Consider the following 21,045-nt stretch of genomic DNA (forward strand, 5'->3'; position numbering starts at 1 on the left):
ATTCGAGGCTGAGGGTGGCCTGAGGAGCTCGGGCCCAGGGACAGTGACCCCTGGGGATCAGAGAAGAGTGAGGAGCTGGAGGCCCCGGCCCCCCCTTATCCAGGGGCTGTGGTTCGAGGTACCCGCTTGTCTTTGGGTTGAATTGTGCGTCCCAGTCCTCCCGTGTATCCACATTTGTGTGTCCAGGTGTGTGTGTGGTCCCACTCTTGCTGACTAGCCCACTGCCAACAATATGGACGGCCAGGTGCCAGAGGTCGTTCAGTGAATCCCCCAGTCTCCGGGCTAAAAAGACATCTATCCGTCCTCCATGCTTTCATCCAGAGAGAAAAGAATCTGGACAGTTTTTTTTTGAAGACCTCCTGAGGAGTGAACACTGTGCCTGTGTGCAGAAATAGCCACTTGGTAACAGTGTTGTATACATCAACGGTATTTCTGAGCCACCAGGGGTGTGTGTCCAGGGCGTGGGCATATAACATATAGGGATCCTTTCTGTGGTGGTCTTTCTTCCTGGACTTCACGGGGAGACTGACTGGAGGGTGGGGGTGACAGGGAGAGGAGGCGCAGGCCTCACATGGGTGCACCCCTGCACTGAGCATGCTCCCCCGTACACGTGTGCCCCACGTGCACCCAACCCCCATCACTGCAGCAGCAAAAGGCCAGCGCTCTGTTTGTTGGGAGAGGGCGAGGGTGCCCAGGCCCAAGGGCCAGGGTAGTGGTGACACGATTAAGGCAGGTTCCCCAGATTAGGGGAGGGTTCCCCATGGCCGGGAGTCCTGCTCAAAAGCAAGGGGGCTGGAGGGGAGTCCTTGGGCAGGGTTGTTGGAGTTGGCTCATTTTATCCCGGCGGTGCCAGAGCAGCAGTGACTTGTGGGTGGCAGGCTGCTTCCCTGGGGGAGACAAGTAATGCTCATGAGTCACACCACCCGAAATATATGTAAAGCTGCCTCCATCGCCTTTCGCTGCAGCCCAGATTGACAAGTTTGAGATTGCGATCCACAGGGTGTATTTATAATCGCACCTTAGAAAAAAATTCTTCTTGCAGGCATCCCCTCCCCCCATAGCCAGCCGCTCATCTGGCAGGGTTTCTGCGAGCAAAGATACCTCGCGGGGTGGGGTAGGGTCGGGGGGGTGGGTGGCACCACCTGCCGCCCCGTGGTGCACCCTCACCGAGGAGTCAGTCTGTGGGGTTGGTGGCCCCATCCCTGGTGATGGGAGGAGTGGCCTGGCCGCTCTTACTGGGCGCCCAGCCCACGAGCTGTGGCCGCCCGTTCACCCCTGATCGACCCCCAGCTATGGAATTTCATTTATTAAATGTCGAGGCGGCTGCTGGCAGCCCCATTGCTTGGCTGTCTTTGTTTCTCTGCTGTGTGGGCGCGTCTCGAGCACGTGGCAGCTGGAGCGCGCAGGCTGGAGGAAAAGCGACCTGGGTTTAGAGTCCAGGGCCACTTGGCGAAGAGAAACTCCGGCTGCCCAGAGGATCCCACCCCCCCAATCCAGGCTGAGCTCCCCGCCTCCTTGAGCTCCAAGCCTTTTCAGGGGAAGAAGGATGAGTCATTCGGTTCCCCCGACCCCACTAGCCCCATCTCCTGGTTGGCCCTGGGACTACCGGGGAGTGGCCGAAGCACGGATCCACTCTCCAAACTTTGTTCCCGAAGCCCCCAGCCCCGCCACAGACGAGCTTCTGGGCCTGGGGCTTAGGGATAAAAGGGTTTCCAAATTTCCTTTTGGAGACTTCGCCACCTCAGGAAGCAAGACAATTAAAGAGGAATCACAACAAGATTGTGATTGTAAAAACAATTTAATGAGGAAATGTACAGGCATTCTCCCGGCCACTCCTGCCGTCCCTTCCCCGCTCCAGCCCCCTCCCCAACTCCGGCGGCAGCCACGGCACTCTGGTGACCCCTCGTGGTGGAGGTGGGCAGCGGTCCCCGGCGGCGGGAGACGCCAACAGGCTCCTCCCAGCCTGGAGAAAGGGGCGAGGCAGTCCACTCCTTCATCGTTCCGCGCCGGGGCCTGGCACCGCAGGGCGTGGAGGAGGAACGAGAGAAGACCACACAAAGAAACCTGAGAGGCACGGAGAGTTTGCAAGCTTTCGCTAGCACCTCCCACACAAACGCTTCTTGGATTGTTCTAAGTGGGGCTGGTATGGAATCCCTGATTCCTGTCTTGTTCTAAGGTGGGCTCCAGAAGGCGCAGTGCCTGGTCCCGCCACCTGGGGGACGGTGGGAGGGATAGGCCTGGTGGGCCTGGTGAGGGGAGGGATGAATCATTTCCAGGTCAGTCGCCATCCTTAGCTAACCCCAAGAGGTAGTATTAGAGTCACATTTTAGAGGTGAGTGGTCTGAGAAAATTTAAGCAATTTGCCTAAGGTCAGGCAGTAAGGAGGAATAGGAATTCAGGTTCCCTTGGATACCCCAGTCCCTCTCCGCCTCCAGGGGCTGGGCCAAGCCCCAGGTCCTTCTAGCCTCTGCAATAGGCTGCCCTGAAGGGCAATTCCACTTTTATCGAGGCATCTGCAAGCACACTCCTGGAAAGATTTCTCTGCCCTGGAGTCATTCAGGAAGGAGAAAGTCTTTGGAACCAGTGCTTCCTCTCCAGAGGGGACCACACGGGGTGGAGGTGGGGAGCTGCCACCTGCTGCAGTCTCTGCGCAGCCCCACTCAGGTCCTTGCAGAGAGCAGCGTATGGGGGGAGGGGTGTGTTCTCCCATCCTTAATAGACATCGTCTTTCTAATGTCAAATGCAGAAGATGGAGTTTAATTTTAAAAGAAGGCAGGGAAGACTCCTACGTAGTATTTCAGGTGCTAGATTTCTGGTTGCTCCAATGACCCTTGGCACTGCACACTAACGCCCCGCATCTTTCTCAGGACTCCTTCCACCAGTCACTCTTTTCTTGGAATCTGGATCCTGCTCACATTCCACTGGGACCCAAACTCAAGCCTGAAGGCCACACCTTCCCGCGCCCCCTAATGCTTGAGGAAGGCCTGTAACCCCGTCCCTCCCCAGCAAAAGGCAAAATGCCAGGGGGTGGGGGTACACCCCAGTCCACCAGACGTCAGGACACTGCCTCCGACCCGGCCGGGCCTGACTCCCTCCCCACTGTCTCAGTGGATCAGGGGGACAGTGCGGGACCCTCTCCGGCCACTCACCACCCCCAGTTCCACGAGGCGGACTACAAGCCCCATGATGCCGCGGGGCCCAGTGATAACAAGCGCTGCCCAGGGCATCCGCGTCCCCCTCCTCTCTCCCCCGCATCCCCGCATCCCTAGCCGATCGCTCGGGCTGAGGGCCGGGCTATGCAGCTGCGGGGTGCCGGGGGCCGCGGGCGCGCGTCCCTGCGGCGGCGGCGTCCCTGGGGCCCGCGCCCCGAGCGCCCCCGCGCCCGCTGCGGGCGCCTGCTCCCTCCGCCGAGCGGCATCTTTGTGCGCGGGGGTGTGGGAGGCAAGGCGCGAGTCCGCGCCGCGCCGCCGAGTGCCCGCGCCCTCCGCGGGCGGGTGGGGGCCTCTCCACGTCGCCCGCCGCCGCCGCCTCGCGAGGACGCCCGCGGCCCGCGCCGCCCGCACCGCGCCACCCCCGCCCGCCGGCGCCGCTCGCACATGCCCGAGCCGCAGCCCTGCGAGCAGGCAGCGCCGGCCCCCCGCCCCGCGGCCCCGGGCCCCGGCTCTGGCGCCGTCCCTCCTTCCGGGCCGGGCGCCGCGGCCCCGGTATGAGGAGCGGGCGATGATCCCCGCCAACGCCTCAGCCAGGAAGGGGCCCGAGGGCAAGTACCCGCTACACTACCTCGTGTGGCACAACCGCCACCGCGAGCTGGAGAAAGAGGTCCGCGCCGGCCAGGTAAGAGCGCCGTCGGGGCGCCGCGAGGACCCCACGGCCCAGCAAGCCCGCCCGGCTTGGGGAGGGGGCGCGGCGCGGGCTGTCCCGCCCCCCTGGCGAGTTTGCAGCGCTTCTTTGTTCGCCGGCGCCGCTTTTGTGCTGTTGACCTGGAGAGGGTGATGGGAGCGGCCCCCGCTCGCTTCCCTCCTGCCCGGCCGAGCAGTCCACACGTGCTCCGAACCCTCCCTGATTGAGGTAGGGGACGTCCTGCCCCTCCTCCGCCGGGGCAGTGAGGGCTGCGGGGAGGGGCTGCCGGCTCCATCTGAGCTCCACGCGGTGGGAGAGTCCGCCCCACTCAGCCCGGCAGCGACACCTCCCGCGTGAGTGTGCGGAGGTGGCCTGCGTAGGCAGGGGGTCACAGGTCAAGGATCGGAGACTAGGCCGGGACCCTCCCAGGCGTGCCTGCCCCACCCAGTGCCCTCTACCCTCTCCACGAGCGCTTATCTGTTTGCTCACACTGGGCTGAGCCCCTGAACCCCGCGGACCCCAGCGCCTGCTCAGGATTGGGGAGTGAAGAGAGAGCGCCTCTGGGGTGAAGCCCTGGAGGGCCTTGTCCAGGTGCTGAAATGCGCTCTCCTGCCCTCTGATGCTGGGCCCGGCTTCTAGGTGCTGAGGAAGCCAGGGCCCCACTGGCCCCCGACAGGATTTGAGGTTTTGTACACACAGCGGCTCCCTGGTTCTCTAGTCATTGAGAATGGGTGGGTCAGCCAGCCTTGGCTGGGCGGTGGCCTCCAAGAAGATATGATCAGGGATGGAGTCTCCTCCGCATTCTTCAGGACAGAGGCAGGCAGGCACGGGTCACAGGTAGTTTCCAACTCTGCCCTTGGGCCCAGGTCACAGGCAGGCTCTCCTGGCAGAAACGACTTGCCCTCCAGGGTGGGGAGGCAGGAGCCAGAGCTGGGCCCCCCTGGCCCTGGTGTATCTCCATTGAGGCCTGCAGACTTGGCCTGGATCTGCGATCCTGGGGCCATGGACTGGGAGTGGTTTCCTCAGGCGCTGCCCCCTTGGGGAATATGCCTTTTGAGGGCCACTTCCTGAGTCACAGGAAGTTCAGTTTGAGGAGCTGTCTGCTTCCCAAGGGAAGAGTGAGGTGGAGAGCAGGACATCACCAGGCCAGCGAGGTGAGGGTCGGAGCCCGTCTTCAAGTCCACCACCGGGCCCTCAGAGCAGCACCACATCCAGCTGTACATGGCAGGTGCAGAAAATGGTGGGGTGACCTGAGCCTTCACCTCTGGTTGGGGTGTCCACTTCCATTCTACCTCCATTTCCATAAGGATGCTTCAGGTTGCTCCTTGGATCCTGTCTCTGTTTATCCATCATAAAGGAAGTGGTTTGCTGCCACTGGTAAAGGAAGCAAGGTCAGAGTGGTAGCTCCTGGAGACAAAGATGAACAAACCAGGCACAGCCCACGCCTTCCCAGAGACCCCATTGTGCTGATGCAAATGTGAGCAGGGAAGCAGTGTGAAGTGCAGGGTGCTAAGTCAGTTCAGCCTCTTCTGGCTTGTCTCTGCTTGTCCTCCCCTGAGGGCAAGAGAAGACATCCCTGAGGGAGGTTGCAGCTGGAGGGATTTAAGTATGACCTGAGAGGAACTTCCCAGTGGGATGGTTGATGATTGGCTGAAGAACTGTTAGGCAGAAGGCTAGTGGCTGAATGTCCAGAACACCTTGATCATGCTCCCTTGCCCAAGTGGAGGGTGCTCTTTTCCTTGCAGGGACTGGAGAGAGGCAGAATGCCCTAGAAGAAAAGGCCATTTCACCCAGGCCTTTTTGATTGATAGTCCTTGGGTCAGCAGTCCTCTTGCTGGGGTGGGGTTGGAGAGGGGCGCCAGAGCCTGCGGCAGGTGGGGCTCCTTCGGACCACTGAGTGTGGTCCCCTCAGGCTTCTGCAGAAATCAGGTGCACCCCAACCCCACCCACTCATCCCCTTTCCCTGGTGAATTTGTGTCTTCCTGAAATGTACACTGCCTGCCCTGATCCCAGCCCAGGGGGATACAGGGCACTGGTTGAGGATAAACCCTTCTTCAACCACAAAGGAGTCAGATCAGTCCTCTCCTTTGCACCAGGGTGCCAAGAAGGGAATGCCAGTCAGTCTGGGTGGGAGAGCCCCCAGGCGGAGTTTCGACTCCAGGACTGACTTGGGCGGAATCCTTGCATCCAGATGTGCATTGCTCAGTTCTCCAGGCCTCAGACTCCCTGGGAGAGCTAAGGATGCCCCCTCCCCAGGCATTTCCTGCAGGTGAGGGGTCTGGGGGGGCCACCTAACATCCTAATGAAACCCGGTCAACCCCAGGCATCTCATCTGGGGGTCCCTGATCTCTGGTCCTCTGAGCACCCACTGTCACAGAAAACAGCCAGGCTTTCCTCAAACACACAGCAGCTGGGTTTCCCTGGTCTTCATTTGGCATAGCGGCCTCCTCTTCACTCCAAGAAAGCCCCGCAGAGGCCCTCCCGTGGGCAGGCTTGGCAGTGCTGGCCAAGGAGGAGGGGGATGGCACGGCAGCCTTCTGAGCAAGTTCACAGGGGCTGGCTGCAGGGTATGGTGGGGAGAGGGAGGTGGTAAGCGGAGGTTTTTTGAAGGGAAGTGTCCATGATCACCCCTAGCCAATGCCCAGCAATACAACGGTTGCTGGGTGCCCTGCTTTCTGCCATGCACCTGCTCTGCCAGGTTGGGAGGGGGCAGGAGGTTGTAGGGTAATGGATGTGCCAGTTCTCCCTTAGCTGGCATGAGGCCTGGGGTCCAGACAACTGGGCATGGCCTTGGTTCTGGAGCTGCGAGTCCCTGGGGTTCCCTGGGGGTAGGTGGTGGAGGTTAGATGGGAATAGCTCCCTGTGGGAGGGCCAAGGAGAGCAAGGTTCTTCTTGGGCAGCAACCACTCTGGAGGGGACTGGACGATGGTCCTAGGGGAACATTTTCTTTCTTCTGGAGGCTGCCTCCATAATAGTCCTCCTTCCTGATTTCCCCAGGTCATCTCTCTGACCTGACACCCCAGTGAGATGGGATTGTGGGGCCCGTGGATGCTCAGACAGAGGCTGTCCCACCCAAGGTACCTGTTGTGACCAGGAGCACCTGTGATTGCGTCTCCTGGCAAAGTAGGCAGTCCCCAGTATAGGCTGTCACCACAGCTGATGAGCTGGGAAGCTCGGGAGAGGGAGCCACAAACCCTCAAAACCAAAAATCAATGTGTCTGGGATGAAGGGGAGGGGCTGCGTGGGGCAGAATGGAGGGGGACTCAGCAGGTGCCACCCCCACGGGCCCAGCTCCACTGTCCATGGGGGAAACACCCTGCCTCGCTCCCCCTTGAGAGAGCTCAGGTCCGCCTGGTGGGAAAGCAGAGAAGCGGTGGTGGCCACACCAGACTCGGGCTGTCCTCCCTGGGGTGGGGGTGAAGCAGGGTAGGGAAAGGAGCCTGTCTACTCCTCCAGCACCTGCGTTTACTCTATACATTTGGTGTGTTCTTATAAGATTTCACCTAACAAAAGGACTTGCTAATGCTAAACAACTTTGAAAAATACTCTGCGAGTGCACGTGGGTTCAAGGAGTGTGCATGTGCAAATGTGCTGGCATCTATGTGTGTTACACATGAGTAGAGGCCTGCAGGCTGGAGGGCAGCTGGACACATGCCCTTGTACATGCGGGTGCACATGTACTGTGCCTGTGGATGCAGGAGCACGTGTGTGTGTGTAGTGTGTGTGTGTAGTGTGTGTGTGTCTGCAGACAGGGGCCTGAGTGGAAACAGGGAGACTCTGTGCCCAGGGAGCCCCAGCTCCTAAGCTCGAAAGTCTCTGCTTGGGCCCCCAGCTGAGGCTGGCTGGGGTGCAGAGCTTCTGTCCTCTTGGCGGGGAGGGCTGGGGGTTGGGTTTCATGGGAAACCTTTTCATTCCAGCAATTAAATAGCAGCAGGCCTTTGCCGAGAAAATTAATGAATTCTCCCACCTGGGCCCTCGGCAAGGTGCCGCTTCCACCAAGGGCTCAGCTTTGAATGGGTGCAGGGGGTCTTCTTTGGAGCCTGGCTGACAGTACACAGGGCTCATGGTGGCCCTGGAAAACACCGGGGCCCTGGGGACCCTGGGGAGTGCTGCCAGGAGAGCTCCGGAGGAGCGGAGGTAGGGCGGGCACCCCTTCCTGGCCGTCACCGGCCTCTGCAGTCTGGAGCCGAGGCACCTGAGGCGGGGGAGGCGGGCAGCATCTGGAGCCCTGGGACTGGCCCTGCTGGCTCCCTGGGGCCTTGTTAGCAGCAGCAGCATCTGGGGCAGGGCCAGTGGGAGGCGTGATGGCTCAGCTGCGGCCCGTGGGAAGCCCTCCTCCTGACACCCTGATCACCCAGCCTGCTCGGGGTCTGTGGATGCTGTCTCGCTCCTATCCCAGGACTCAGGATCCCACCCAGGTCGGACCCTGAGGGGCCCAGCTCAACCTGTAAGAGGCAGAGAGTAAATAATGCTTTGCCCTCCTCTCTGGGGAGCTGGTGGACTCCAAGCTACAGCTCAGAGGGCACAGGGGCCGGGCACAGTTTGGGTTTTTTTTTTTTTTTTTTTTTTGAGGCTCCTTGTATATTTAAAGAAAAAGAAATGCCAACAGAAGGTTATAAAAATTATATAAATCACTTAAAATGTTTTGTTTTTGACAAAGGAGTTCCCTACCTCCCCCACCTCTGCATCTCACCCCCAGAGGCAACCACTTTGAACTCTTTAGGCGATTCAGTTATTTGCCTCATATTATAAACAACATACTTCTACAGCTATTTACTAGCTAATCAGTTTTACACTTTACTGCCTTGCCCTCCTTCCCCATGTCCCTTAAAAATAGTCATCTGGGCATTTGCTTAATAAATATTTATGAAGCACCCATTATGTGCCAGACACTGTCCAGAGCTGGGGATATAGCACCGAACAAAACAGACAGTTCCTTTATGGAGCTTACATACAGTCTAGGAGAGGGAGACAATGAAGAAATAAGTAGGCAATTTAATGCTGAAAGAGAGCTGGAGCAGGAGAAGGGACAGCAGACAGACAAATAGCAACTGTCACTTGAGCTGGCTTGTCAGGGCTAGCCTTTCTAAGGAGGTGACATCTGAGCGGTGGCCTTAATGAAGTGAGGGAGGAAGCTGTGTGGCTACCAGGACCCAGAAGATGATGGTTCCAGGGAAGGCCAACATGCCGGAGTGGAGCTTGGAGAGATGGGAGAGCATGTGAGTTCAAAGAGACATTCAGGATGCTATCCTCAACTGCATGGGAAGCCACCGAGAGATTCTGAGCTAAAGGGCATCAGGACCTGAGGAATAATATTTACAGGTACCTGTGATGGGCCCTAGAGAGAACAGACCTAAGGAGCCAAGAGAGGAGTGGGAGGAATTAGGTGACAGACAGGGTGGCTACACCAGGAGGGTAGCCTGAAGGTGGTAACGTCTAAAGTGACTCTGGATCTATTTTGAAGGTAGAGCCTATAAGGCCAAATTTTACTGGTGGATTAGATATGGAAGGTGAGAGAAAAAGGAGAGAGAAAAACAGTCTTCCCTGGAAAGGGAGTGACCTGAAGTGCTGTTTACTGTGATGCGGGAATTGGGAGAGGTGAAGCTGTCCAGGGACAACTGGAGTGAAGAAAGCAAGGGAAAGAAGCACAGGTCAGAAGGTCCCATTCTGTTTCATGGATTCAGTTTCCATTTTGTATTTTTGTGAGGGTGTAAATGACTGTGCCTGCCTCCAGTTTTCTGTTTCCTGCATTGACAGTTGTTTCCTCTGTGTTTTTAGCACCTATTTGCAAGTTTTGGTATCTTTCTTTCATGTTGGGCAGCTTTCCTCAAGTGTCCGGTCACCCTTGGCTGCTGGGGCATAATTAAGGATGGAGGTGTGGAGCTTATTAATATGTGGGTGCTGCTCTAAGATGACTGGCCTGCTTATTGTTGCTGCTGCTGCTAAGTTGCTTCAGTCGTGTCCGACTCTGTGCGACCCCATAGACAGCAGCCCACCAGGCTCCCCGGTTCCTGGGATTCCCCAGGCAAGAATACTGGAGTGGGTTGCCATTTCCTTCTCCAATCCATGAAAGTGAAAAGTGAAAGTGAAGTTGCTCAGTCGTGTCAGACTCTTTTCGACCCCATGGACTGCAGCCTACCAGGCTCCTGCGTCCATGGGATTTTCCAGGCAAGAGTACTGGAGTGGGGTGCCATTGCCTTCTCCGTCAGTATATATCAGGCTCAATTTACTTAACATTTATTTTTATTTATTTATTTGGCTGCATCGGGTCTTCAGTTGTGGCCCACGGGATCTTCGATCATTGATTAATAGATCCCTCACTGGGGATCAAACCCAGGCCTCCTGTACTGGGAGTGCAGAGTCTTAGCCACTGGACCACCAGGGAAGTATCTCAGGTGCAATTTCCACAGAGGGTAAACCCCCTGGCATCCCATGAAGAGAAGTGGGGGGCATCTCCCAGCTTTACAAAATTGGGGAGGGAACCAGGGGTTCTAAAGTTTAACCAGACCCCCCCAGTATTCAGTTCTGAGCCTTTCTGCCACCTCTGCTGTTCCCACTGCCTGCATGTTCTTCACCTTTCAAGGGTGCTAAGTGGGGGGCTCTAGCTTGACTGGGGTTTCCCTCTGTGAATGGTTGGGTTCTAGTACCCTCTCTTCCCCTAAGTCAGTTGTAATGCCCCGGCCACTTTCTTGTGGGTTTTAAATATTTTATTGGCATTATTAAAAAAAAAAATTATTTGGCTGTGTCATGTCTTCGTTGTGGCAGGTGGGATTTTCGCTGTATCATGCAGGGTCTTTGATTGCAGGGTAGTTGCCTCGAGGCCTGTGGGATCTTAGTTCCCCGATCAGGGATCGGACCCGAGACCCCTGCATTGCCAGGCAGGTTCTTAACTACTGAACAACCAGGGAAGTCCCACATTTACCTTTTGAGGCAATCTTCATTCCTTTGTGTAGATCTAAGTTTCTATCTGGTATCATTTTCCTTCTACTTGAATAACTTCATTTAACATTTCTTGTATGCCTTCTGGTGACAAATTCTCTTAATTCTTATTTGTCCACAAAAATCTTTATTTCCCCTTCTTATTTTTGAAGTATATATTTTCATAAGATATGGAGTTCGAGGTTGACAATTCCCATCCCCACCCCACCCGCCAGCACTTTAAAGATTTCATTCTATTGTCTTCTAGATTGCATGGTTTCTAGTTTTTAAAAAATGTAGAATTTTCTTTATTCGTCCTTCCATACATAGTGTGTCTCATTTCTCAAAACACTTTTAAGATTTTCTTTTTATCACTAGTTTCCAGCATTTGATTATGATGGGCCTTGGTGTAGGCTTCCTTGGGATTCATTGAGTTCCTTGGTATTCATTGAGTTCCTTGGTTCTGTGGATTTATCATTGTATTAGTTTCTGCAACAAACTACCAGACAGGATGGGTTAAAATAATAAATTTATTCTCTCATCATTTTGGGGATTGGAAGTCTAAACTCAAGCAAGATATCCTTGCTGCTCCCTCCAAAGGCTCTGGGGGAGAATCCTTTCTTGTGTCTTCTGGCTGCCCGTGGTGCTCAGCGTTCCTCGGCTTGTGGTTGCTCCACTTTAATCTCTGCCTCCCCTCACAGGGAATGTCTCTCTGCATCTTACAAAGATGCATAAAACTGGACTTAGGGCCTTACTGGATAATTCAGGCTGATCTCATTTTGAGATCCTTAACTGTATCTGCAAAGACCCTTTTTCAAAATAAGGTCACATTCATAGGTTCTAGCAGTTAACATGTAGATAGATATATATATATATATATATTTTTTTTTTTTTTTTTGGTGGGGGGGATGGCACCATTATTCAGCTCACTATAGTAGGTTGTTTTGTTGTTTTTTTAAATGGAATTTGGAAATTTTTTGGCTATTCCTTTAAATTTGTCTTATTCCTCCACTTCCTTTCTGAACCTTTTTCCAATTATACATATGTTAGAATGCCTTATGCTGCTGCTAAGTCGCTTCAGTCGTGTCCGACTCTGTGCGACCCCATGGACTGCAGCCTACCAGGCTTCTCCGTCCATGGGATTCTCCAGGCAAGAACACTGAAGTGGATTGCCATTTCCTTCTCCAAATGCATGAAAGTGGAAAGTGAAAGTGAAGTCACTCAGTCGTGTCTGACTCTTAGCGATCCCAGGGACTGCAGCCCACCAGGCTCCTCCATCCATGGGATTTTCCAGGCAACAGTACTGGAGTGGGGTGCCACTGCCTTCTCCAGAATGCCTTATAGTGTCTGACAAATTGCTGAGGCTGTTTGAATGTTTTTTCAGTACCTCTTTTCTCTTCTGTTCTTCAGTTTGTATAGTTCTGTGGCTGTATCTTTAAATTCACTTATTTTTATTTTCATTCTGATGTGTCTAATCTGCTATTAACTCTACCCAGTGAAAATTTCATTTCAGAACATTTTATCTCCCAATTTTTCCCTTGTGAATGTTGTTTTTCTTTAAAGTTTTGAGCACATTGAGCCATTCATCTTTATTATGTCAGAATATGTTTCTATTAAATGACTTTTCTCCTGATTATGGGTCATATTTTCCTACTTCTGTACATATCTAGTAATTTTTAACTGGATGTTGGACACTGTAAATGCTGTGATGTTAAGCATCGGGATTTTGCTGTCTTCATTTAAAGGAGTGTTAGGCTTTGTTCTGGCAGCCTAATTTAAGTTACTGGCAAATCAATTTGATCCTTTTGAGCTTATTTTTTATCTTTATTAAAATTAGGTCTGGGTGGGTCTTTAAGGACAGGCTGGAGTTGCAAAGAGTTGGACACAGCCTGGTATCTGAACAACAACTTCTAAGGTATAATCCTTCTTTTGAATACCTCTCTATTGAATATCCTGGGTAATCAACAAGGGCTCTCTACTCTAGCAGGTTGGAGCTTGAATGCTTCCCTGCTATGGCTGAACTCTGAGAATTTTTTTTTTTTTTTTGAGTCTGTTGTTTCTTTTCTGCCTGGTTTTGTTCAGTTTCACTGTAAAAATGTGAAGTTTAGTATTTAGCAAAGACTCAAAGGAACCACATGCAGATTTCTGGAGCTCTTTAAAAACAAACAAACAAAACGTAGCTTACTTTTTCCTGGAACTCTGCCCTGCAAGTTTTAACTACCTCAGCCTCCCTGCTACTGTCTCTCAGCTCCTCAGCGGACTACGGTACCCTGCTGGGGATTCTCCTCTCTGCATGGCTGTTTGGAACATTCCTCCAAGTAGAGACTTAGACAATCACAGGCCCCACCTTGTTTGTTTGTCTTACTTTAGGGATCGCAGTCCTGGGCTAATTGTTGCCTAATGTCTGAAAACAATTATTTCAACTACACTTTTCTCTGTTCTGAGTGGGATGGTAATTTCAGTTATTTATTCATGTCAGCATAGAAGCCTTTCCCTGGCATTTTATCAAGTTTTGGGGGCAGAGAAGAGTAGTTATACGCATGTGGTCAGTTATTTACACAGAAGTCCTAGTCTCCTGAAGTATATCTAAATGTTTATATTTAACAAACATATGTTTTTATCACCCAACAAAAATTTCATGCAGTATAACTGTACTATTCACAAAACAACAGGATTTTAAAATAATGTTAGTGTCCCAAAGGCACAGGACATGGATTTGAAGGTGTACCATGAACATGTTCTTTTCTTCCTGTTAATGTATCATTGCAGTTGTGCTAAAACCTCACAGTGATAATGTCATGATCTAAACTGGTGGCCCTTCCTGAAGGTGCGGTCTTGGACACCTAGGATAGGTCTCAGGTGCCCTCCCTGGCCAGTAGCCTCTCTAGACCACCCTTCAGCCCCAAGCTTACTCTTCACAGGCAGACCACTGGGCCTTGGAAGAGTGAACCCAGTCAGGGCACCTAGGTGAACTGGAAAGGAAGTTCCTCCCTTTCTCAGAGTTACTTCCTGCCCTGTCCTGCAAGCCCCTTTCCACTCGACCCCAATTCATTGTGCCTGTCTCTCCCATTGCTTTCTGAGACAGGCAAGGCAGGACAACTAGGTGAGTGCTGCCTGCCTAGAGATAGATAGCTCATCGCTGTATCTTCCTGAGGCCTTTCCACACTGCCTTGATTTCATCATTAATGGACTCCTGAGGCAGGCTTAGATGGGCTGCCTCATGACGTGACCAGGGCAACCACTTCACCTCCTCCAGGTGGACATTGAGCAGCTGGATCCCCGGGGGCGGACTCCCCTGCACTTGGCCACCACCCTGGGGCACCTCGAGTGTGCCCGAGTGCTCCTGGCGCACGGCGCAGACGTGGGCAGGGAGAATCGCAGCGGCTGGACAGGTGGGCACCCCTGCTCGCTTCCACCCCACAGCCTGGGTCTCCCGGCACCATATCGTTACCTCTGGTTGGCTGCAGGGAGCCCTAGGCAGGGTCCTGCCCTGTGACATTGCCCCCCCTGACCCCCAGTGCTTCAGGAAGCTGTGAGTACCCGGGACCTGGAGCTGGTGCAGCTGGTGCTACGGTACCGGGACTACCAGCGGGTGGTGAAGCGGCTGGCGGGCATCCCCGTGCTCCTGGAGAAGCTGCGCAAGGTGAGGGCCAGCCTGTTCGCCTCCCCACCGTGGCCCTCGAACCCTGTCTCCAGTGCAGGCTTAGCCACTCTCCTTTTCCTCCTCCAGGCCCAGGACTTCTACGTGGAGATGAAATGGGAGTTCACTAGCTGGGGTAAGAGGGGTTGCCGGGGGCCTCTCGGGGGCATCTCCCACCCCAGGGCTCCTGCACTTGCTGCTCCCTTGCCTGGAGCCTTCTTCCCATTGCGCTCCCATGGCTCCCTCCCACCTTTTAGTTCTCAGCTCAACACTGTCTCTTCCTGAGGCCTTTCCACACTGCCTCAATTCCGTTATGAATTCCTTCGCTTTGTAATGACTGGCTCATTTGTCTGTCTGTTACCTGTCGTCCCTTGCTAGAAGGTAAGCTCCAAGACGGCAGGGGTCCTGTCTTGTTCAATGTTGTATCCCCAGTGCTTGGCACAGAGGAGGCGTTTAATAAATATTTGTTAGAAGATTGGATGCAAGATTGAATGAATTAAATGGTGAATACTAGGGACTTGGTGGTGGCTGACTCATGCCTGTCTCCGACTTTAGGTTGCTCATATCTGAGTGACTGTGGTCTACATTTGTTGAGGGGTTGGTTGGGGGAGAGGTTGCTCTCCCACCAGTTCCCTTACCCATTCCCAGACACACCCCTGACCCCCATGTTCTGAGGTTTGGTGGGCCAGGCAAATTGAAGCCACCTCTGACCTTCTCATCCACTCAGTGCCCTTGGTGTCCAAGATCTGCCCCAGTGACACCTACAAAGTGTGGAAGAGTGGACAGAACCTTCGGGTAGACACCACACTCCTGGGCTTTGACCACATGACGTGGCAGCGAGGGAACCGCAGCTTCATCTTCAGGGGCCAAGGTCAGGCAGGTGGGAGGCAGGGCAGGGTGGGGAGGCTGGGGACACCCCCACGTGAGCCCTGACTCCCTGAGCTATTCTGGGGCTGGCAGACGCGAGTGCCGTGGTTATGGAGATTGACCACGACCGCCGCGTGGTGTACACGGAGACCCTGGCTCTGGCCGGGCAGGACCGTGAGCTGCTGCTGGCTGCTGCCCAGCCCACGGAGGAGCAGGTGCTGAGCCGGCTCACTGCACCTGTTGTCACTACGCAACTGGACACCAAGAACATCTCCTTTGAGAGGTAAGTGGGCATGGCTTTGGAAGCCTGGAGCCAGCCTGGTGGGTGTCCCCTCACCTCGACCACTCTGCTTCCCCAGGAACAAGACAGGCATCCTGGGCTGGCGCAGTGAGAAGACCGAGATGGTGAATGGGTATGAAGCCAAGGTGAGGTCACAGTTCCCAGGTGCCAGACCCACCACACTCTTGCCTACAGTGAGCAGGACAGGGGCTTCCTGACCAGTTTCTAAGCCCTGGAGGTACAGAGACAATACAGTCTGGAGGGAAGAGCCTGAGACCAACAGGCAACTGATGAGAACAGCTGGAGTTTACTGGTCCACCTAATACTACGTTCAGGCTTCCCTGGCGGCTCAGGGTAGAGAATCTGCCTGCCAATACAGGGGATGCAGGTTTGATCCCTGGGTTGGGAAGATCCCCTGGAGAAGGAAATGGCAACCCACTCGGTATTCTTGCTTGGGAAATCCCATAGAGAAGCCTGGTGGGCTACAGTCCATGGAGTTGCAAAAGAGTTGGACACGATGTAGCAAGTAAAACAAAAACATTACTTTCACGTGCAATGCCCTGTTTTGACATTTTAAATGTATGTGCATGTATGTATGTGTGTCTATTGTACACATGTACACACGTCTATGTACATACGTGTGTATACCTCACACACTCTCATTTAATCCTCACAACAACCCTTTAAGGCAGGTGCTTTTATTATTCCCGTTTTACAGATGGTTTACAAAAGGTTGATTTTAATCAACCTTTCTATGGTTTCCCATTTAATCTTTACAACAACTCTATGAAGTAGGGTATTGGCCCATTTTATGAAGAGGAAGTGGAAGCTTAAAATGATTAAGTAACCGGCACAAGGTTGCCCAGATCTTCTGGCTGACTCCAAAGCCAGGCCTTCACTCCTGAGCAGACTGTTGAGGGAGGTCTCCCACAGTCACTAATGGGACCCTTGCATCACCCACGTGGGATTACATGGTGAAGAGGCCAACCAGTGCAGGGTTCTGTGTTGCTGCTGTTTCCTCCTGGAGGCCTTCCCTGGACCACAGGCTAGGCTATGGTCTCTGCTTTTTATTCCCACAGTCCTGTGCTTCTCCATCTAGAGGACATGTCACACTGGGTTATTACCATCCACTGTCGTCTTGTCTTTTCAAAAAGACTGTGAGCCTTAAGAGGACAGGGGTCATGTCTGGCCATGCTTGTTCACCACTGTATCGCTGATGCCTGCCTCAGTGCCTGGCCTAGAAATGGTCCTCACAAAATGTCTGTTGAATGAATAGGAAAATGAATGAATAACTTCATATAATTACTTGCCCAAAGGCCTGGAGACTGGAACAAACGGTACCTCCCTCCCCTGATCATCCCTTAAAGGAAATGTTTGTGATGCCCTTGGGGGCAGGGGCAGGGACAGAGGTACCAAAGCTGTCAGCAAGTCCTTTCCTCATCTGTCCCCAGGTATATGGGGCATCCAATGTGGAGCTCATCACCCGGACACGGACAGAGCATCTTTCAGAACAGCACAAGGGCAAGGTCAAAGGTAATCAGGCAGGGGTGGGTGGGGGATGGGGAAGAGGTGTGTGGGGAGGAACCAGCTCCCACATGAGCCCCTCTAATCAGTATTTCCTCTGACACGCTAACAAGAATCCGGATAGCTCACTCAGGCAAATAGACTTCAATTCAAATGCCAAATCCTAGTGATTGGTAGTGGCTGCCTAGAGTGCTGATAAGATTCTAAGGCAACATTTGGGCTCAATAGGAAGGGATGCTATAATTGATTACTAATATCTGCACTGGATTTGTGGGTGGGGGGATGTGACATATGCTATCAGCCGTTCCAGTCTAGTAGGACACACCGGAGGCAGAAAGACATGGGCCCTGCCACTGATTCTTTGTGCCCGCTGATACCTACACCTGACTCTCTGGGCACCAGTTAAGTCTGTTTAAAGTGGGAAAATGGAATTCCCACCTCACAAGAGAACAAAATGAAGTTTCTATGGAAGCCCCCAAAGGGAAACACACACATGCATACCCCCAAACTGCTCCCCAAAGGCAGGTATTTTTTGTCCAGTGTCACCAACCTGGACAGTGATATTTTGGGAGGTCTCTCCTGAGCCCCAGGCCTACTTTTATTCCAGCTGGTCCTGCCTCTGCCCCCTTGGAGTCCTCAGTCACCTTCAGGTGAAGGTGCCTGGGTGTGTGGTGTGGGTGAGCCGCCCTCCCTCCCCACCAGGGACCAGCCTCCTCCCTGGGTCTTGGGTGCTGTCCCTTCTGAGGGGCTGCAGTATCCTCTGAGATGCCGTGTTTCTCATAGGTTGTAAGACACCTCTGCAGTCCTTCCTGGGAATTGCTGAGCAGCATGGGGGCCCCCAAAACGGGGTGAGTGTGTGCCAGGGGTACCCCTGTGTGGAAGGGTGTGGATGGGGATCAGGAGGAGTCATACTGTGTGGACCTGCTTTCTTTCCACAATGCCCAAGGCCCTGTCAGCTCCACAGTGGTGGGGAGTTGGGGGAAAGGAGACAGATTTGGGGCTTGTAATACCAGGTGACTGGCCTGGCCTCAAGGACTGAGAAGGGCTCATGAGCTCCTCGCTGTGTGGTACAGACCCTGATCACTCAGACCCTGAGCCAAGCCAACCCCACTGCCATCACTGCAGAAGAGTACTTCAACCCCAACTTTGAGCTTGGAAACCGCGACATGGGTCGCCCCATGGAACTGACCACCAAAACACAGAAGTGAGGGCCCCTGCTGGGGCTGGGGAGGGTTGGGCAGGGCTGGGGGAGGGGTCACGGCTTCTACAATGGCCCTCACTTTGGGATCTGCGGGGGGTCAGGTTCAAGGCCAAGCTGTGGCTGTGTGAGGAGCATCCCCTGTCCCTGTGTGAGCAGGTGGCCCCCATCATTGACCTCATGGCCGTCAGCAACGCACTTTTCGCCAAGCTCCGGGATTTCATTACCCTGCGCCTGCCTCCGGGATTCCCCGTCAAGATTGGTGAGGCCTCTACCCTTGTTCCTCTTGAGCTGCTCTGGGGAGAGTGGGGCTTCTTAGGAGGTTAAGAGGGGGTACCCATGGTGGGAGGAAGTGGGTGGTGGTGGTGCCTGATGGGTTTGCTCATCCCCAGAAATTCCGATTTTCCACATCCTCAACGCCCGCATCACCTTCGGGAACCTCAATGGCTGTGACGAGCCGGTGCCGTTGGTGAGAGGCAGCCCCAGCAGCGAGACCCCTTCCCCAGGCAGCGACTCCTCCAGCGTCAGCAGCTCCAGTTCCACCAGTGAGACCCCGAGCCCGCCCTCACTACCCCGACTGCCCCGGCCCTCACCGAGCGCTTCCCGGGGGAGCGGGCGGGAGGGGGTGGTCTGGTCCACTCTGACCCCCTCCCCGTCTCCCCGGCCTGGCGCCTCCAGCCTCGTGCCGCGGCTGCGAGATCTCCCCCGCGTTGTTCGAGGCCCCGCGCGGCTACAGCGTGCTGGGCGGCCAGCGCGAGGCCACCACTCGCGACGACGACGACGACCTGCTACAGTTCGCCATCCAGCAGAGCCTGCTAGAGGCGGGCAGTGAGTACGACCAGGTGCATCTCCGGAGGCCATGCGGAGGGTTCCCCACCGGGACCACGGTGTCGCCACCACAGCTAACGGGCTCACACCCCGCCCCGCAGGTCACCATCTGGGAGGCGCTCACCAACAGCAAACCGGGCACTCACCCCATGTCCTACGAAGGCCGCCGGCAGGACAGGTCGGTGCCCGCCCGTCCTGAGAAGGTTTCGAAGCGTCTATGCCCCCACCCCCGCCTCCACATAGAGAACACGACCGGGACCCTGTCCACAGCGCATCCGGCCACTGCCGGCTGGGCAGCCCACCTTGGCCCAAAGAAACCGCGGTCCCCTCATCGGGGACCCTGCTGGTGTCAAGGTGGCGTCCTTTCCCAGCCCAAAGGCGGCCTGAGAGCTTTCACAGATCCTCACCAGACAGAGGTGGGGCTGGGATCCACTCCCACCGGGTGGGAGGGAGCCAGGGAGGTGACTCGAGACCCTTTGACCCCACTGGAGGGTGGCGAGGCCCGCGGTGTCTGAGGGCCTCATGCTGCTTCCCGCCCCGCTTCCGGGTAGATGGGCCCTAGACGTCTCTTTACCTGTCCCGCAGGAGCGCTCCGCCCACGCCGCAGCGCCAGCCCGTACCTCGCGCAGCCCTGGCGTCGGTCCCCAGCCCTCGGCCCAGCCCGCGCCCAGGCCCGGGCGGCCACGTGTTCCGGAGCTACGACGAGCAGTTGCGGCTGGCCATGGAGCTGTCTGCGCAGGAGCAGGAGGAGCGGCGGCGGCGCGCGCGACAGGAGGAGGAGGAGCTGGAACGCATCCTGCGGCTCTCCCTGACCGAGCAGTAGTGCCCTCTGCCGGGCGCCCAGGCCACGCCCCGCGGAACCCGCCCCGGAGCGAGGACCGCCCCGCCCGCACGCTCGCCGAGATGTCTGGAGACCGGAGGGGTCGCCTCGCGGGCGCAGCGGCGCACCTGTCAACCGACGCGGAGGGGTTCGGGCCGGCCGCGGAGTACCTTTCCGGGCCAGGGCCCTGGAGGCAGCTGGCACGGCCCGGTTCCCTTGCTTTGCTGTATCCTGACCCCCCCGCCACCCTTCTCCTCTGGGCTCGGACCGGTCCACGGGTGGAACCAGGCGGTCCTGAGGGGGAGACGGTCCTGAGAGGAGCAGGGTCTCCGTCCTCTGCTCCTTCTGGCCGGTCCTCCTTTCTGCTCACTGACCCCACTCCAGGACACTGCCCGTGAAGCCTTTGCATCTCCGCTCTTCCCCCCTGGGGGGGTGCAGCTGAGCTCCCCACGTGCTGTGTTGCCGCTTTGTCCCAGACACAAACCAGCACGTCCAGGGCCCAGCCCCTCCCCCACCCCCGCATTTCAGCGTCAAGTGCACTTAGCGGGGTGCCAGGCTCCCCCAGCCCCCACACCCCTCCCGGGTCTCAGGGTGGTCCCAGCTTCTCTTGGGGGCGGCCAGAGGTTGGAGTCCCCATCCCCAAGGCACGTTTTTTGTGATCAGGGAGGAGGCTAGGTCTGGGCAAGGCCTGGCTCCCTCATGATGTCTTGGCGAATGAGGGGCATAGTGGGTGCGGCGCAAACACAAGACAAGGGTCGCCCAGGGCCGTGGCACCACTACCCACCCCTTCCCACCAGCTGCTGCTAGCCCTCTGTGGTTGTGCATCCCACTTGCCCCACCCAGGGGCTGACTCTAAAACCCTTCATCCAATGGTGCTAACCCCCGGCTCCTCCCTGCCCCACCCCACCCACCCAGAGAAGCACAGACCCCGCCGGGGGCAGGGGCCCACCGCACACCCTTGTCTGGGTTTTCTCGGACTGGCCTTCCTGGCTCAGCCAGTGAGGCTCAGAAGGGACACAAAAGGGATGGAAGAAAAAGAACAAAGAGAAGCTGTTCCTCTCACCCCCTTCCCTGATGCCAGGGGCACCAGACTGATTCTGAGGCACAAATAAAAGAGGCTTCAAACCCGA

The 21,045-nt window shown here is 55.6% G+C and overlaps 1 protein-coding gene and 1 long non-coding RNA gene across 3 annotated transcripts; one reads left to right on the forward strand and one right to left on the reverse strand.

Annotated features, from left to right (window-relative positions):
• Window positions 1–1,779: 1,779 nt before the first annotated feature.
• LOC101904012 (uncharacterized) lies at window positions 1,780–19,739 on the reverse strand. The gene is made up of 3 exons (XR_009491590.1): window positions 19,670–19,739; window positions 3,781–16,806; window positions 1,780–2,013 (listed from the first exon to the last, which is right to left on the reverse strand). It is a non-coding gene; the product is annotated as an uncharacterized lncRNA (long non-coding RNA).
• On the forward strand, window positions 3,411–21,045 carry ANKRD13B (ankyrin repeat domain 13B). 2 transcript variants are annotated; one of them, XM_059878264.1, is made up of 15 exons: window positions 3,411–3,834; window positions 14,015–14,150; window positions 14,277–14,401; window positions 14,489–14,534; window positions 15,126–15,269; window positions 15,359–15,548; window positions 15,625–15,691; window positions 16,997–17,078; window positions 17,853–17,917; window positions 18,143–18,273; window positions 18,372–18,529; window positions 18,660–18,812; window positions 18,946–19,109; window positions 19,197–19,511; window positions 19,681–21,045. In XM_059878264.1, the coding sequence occupies exons 1-15, from the start codon at window positions 3,721–3,723 to the stop codon at window positions 20,311–20,313; spliced, it is 2,523 nt and encodes an 840-aa protein (XP_059734247.1). In that variant the 5' UTR covers window positions 3,411–3,720; the 3' UTR covers window positions 20,314–21,045. The 2 variants fall into 2 exon arrangements, with proteins under 2 accessions (XP_059734247.1, NP_001193176.1); NM_001206247.3 differs by having other exon boundaries at window positions 3,721–3,834; window positions 19,197–19,273; window positions 19,681–19,918.

Source organism: Bos taurus, chromosome 19, assembly GCF_002263795.3.
Source record: "Bos taurus isolate L1 Dominette 01449 registration number 42190680 breed Hereford chromosome 19, ARS-UCD2.0, whole genome shotgun sequence".
Lineage (NCBI taxonomy): Eukaryota > Metazoa > Chordata > Mammalia > Artiodactyla > Bovidae > Bos > Bos taurus.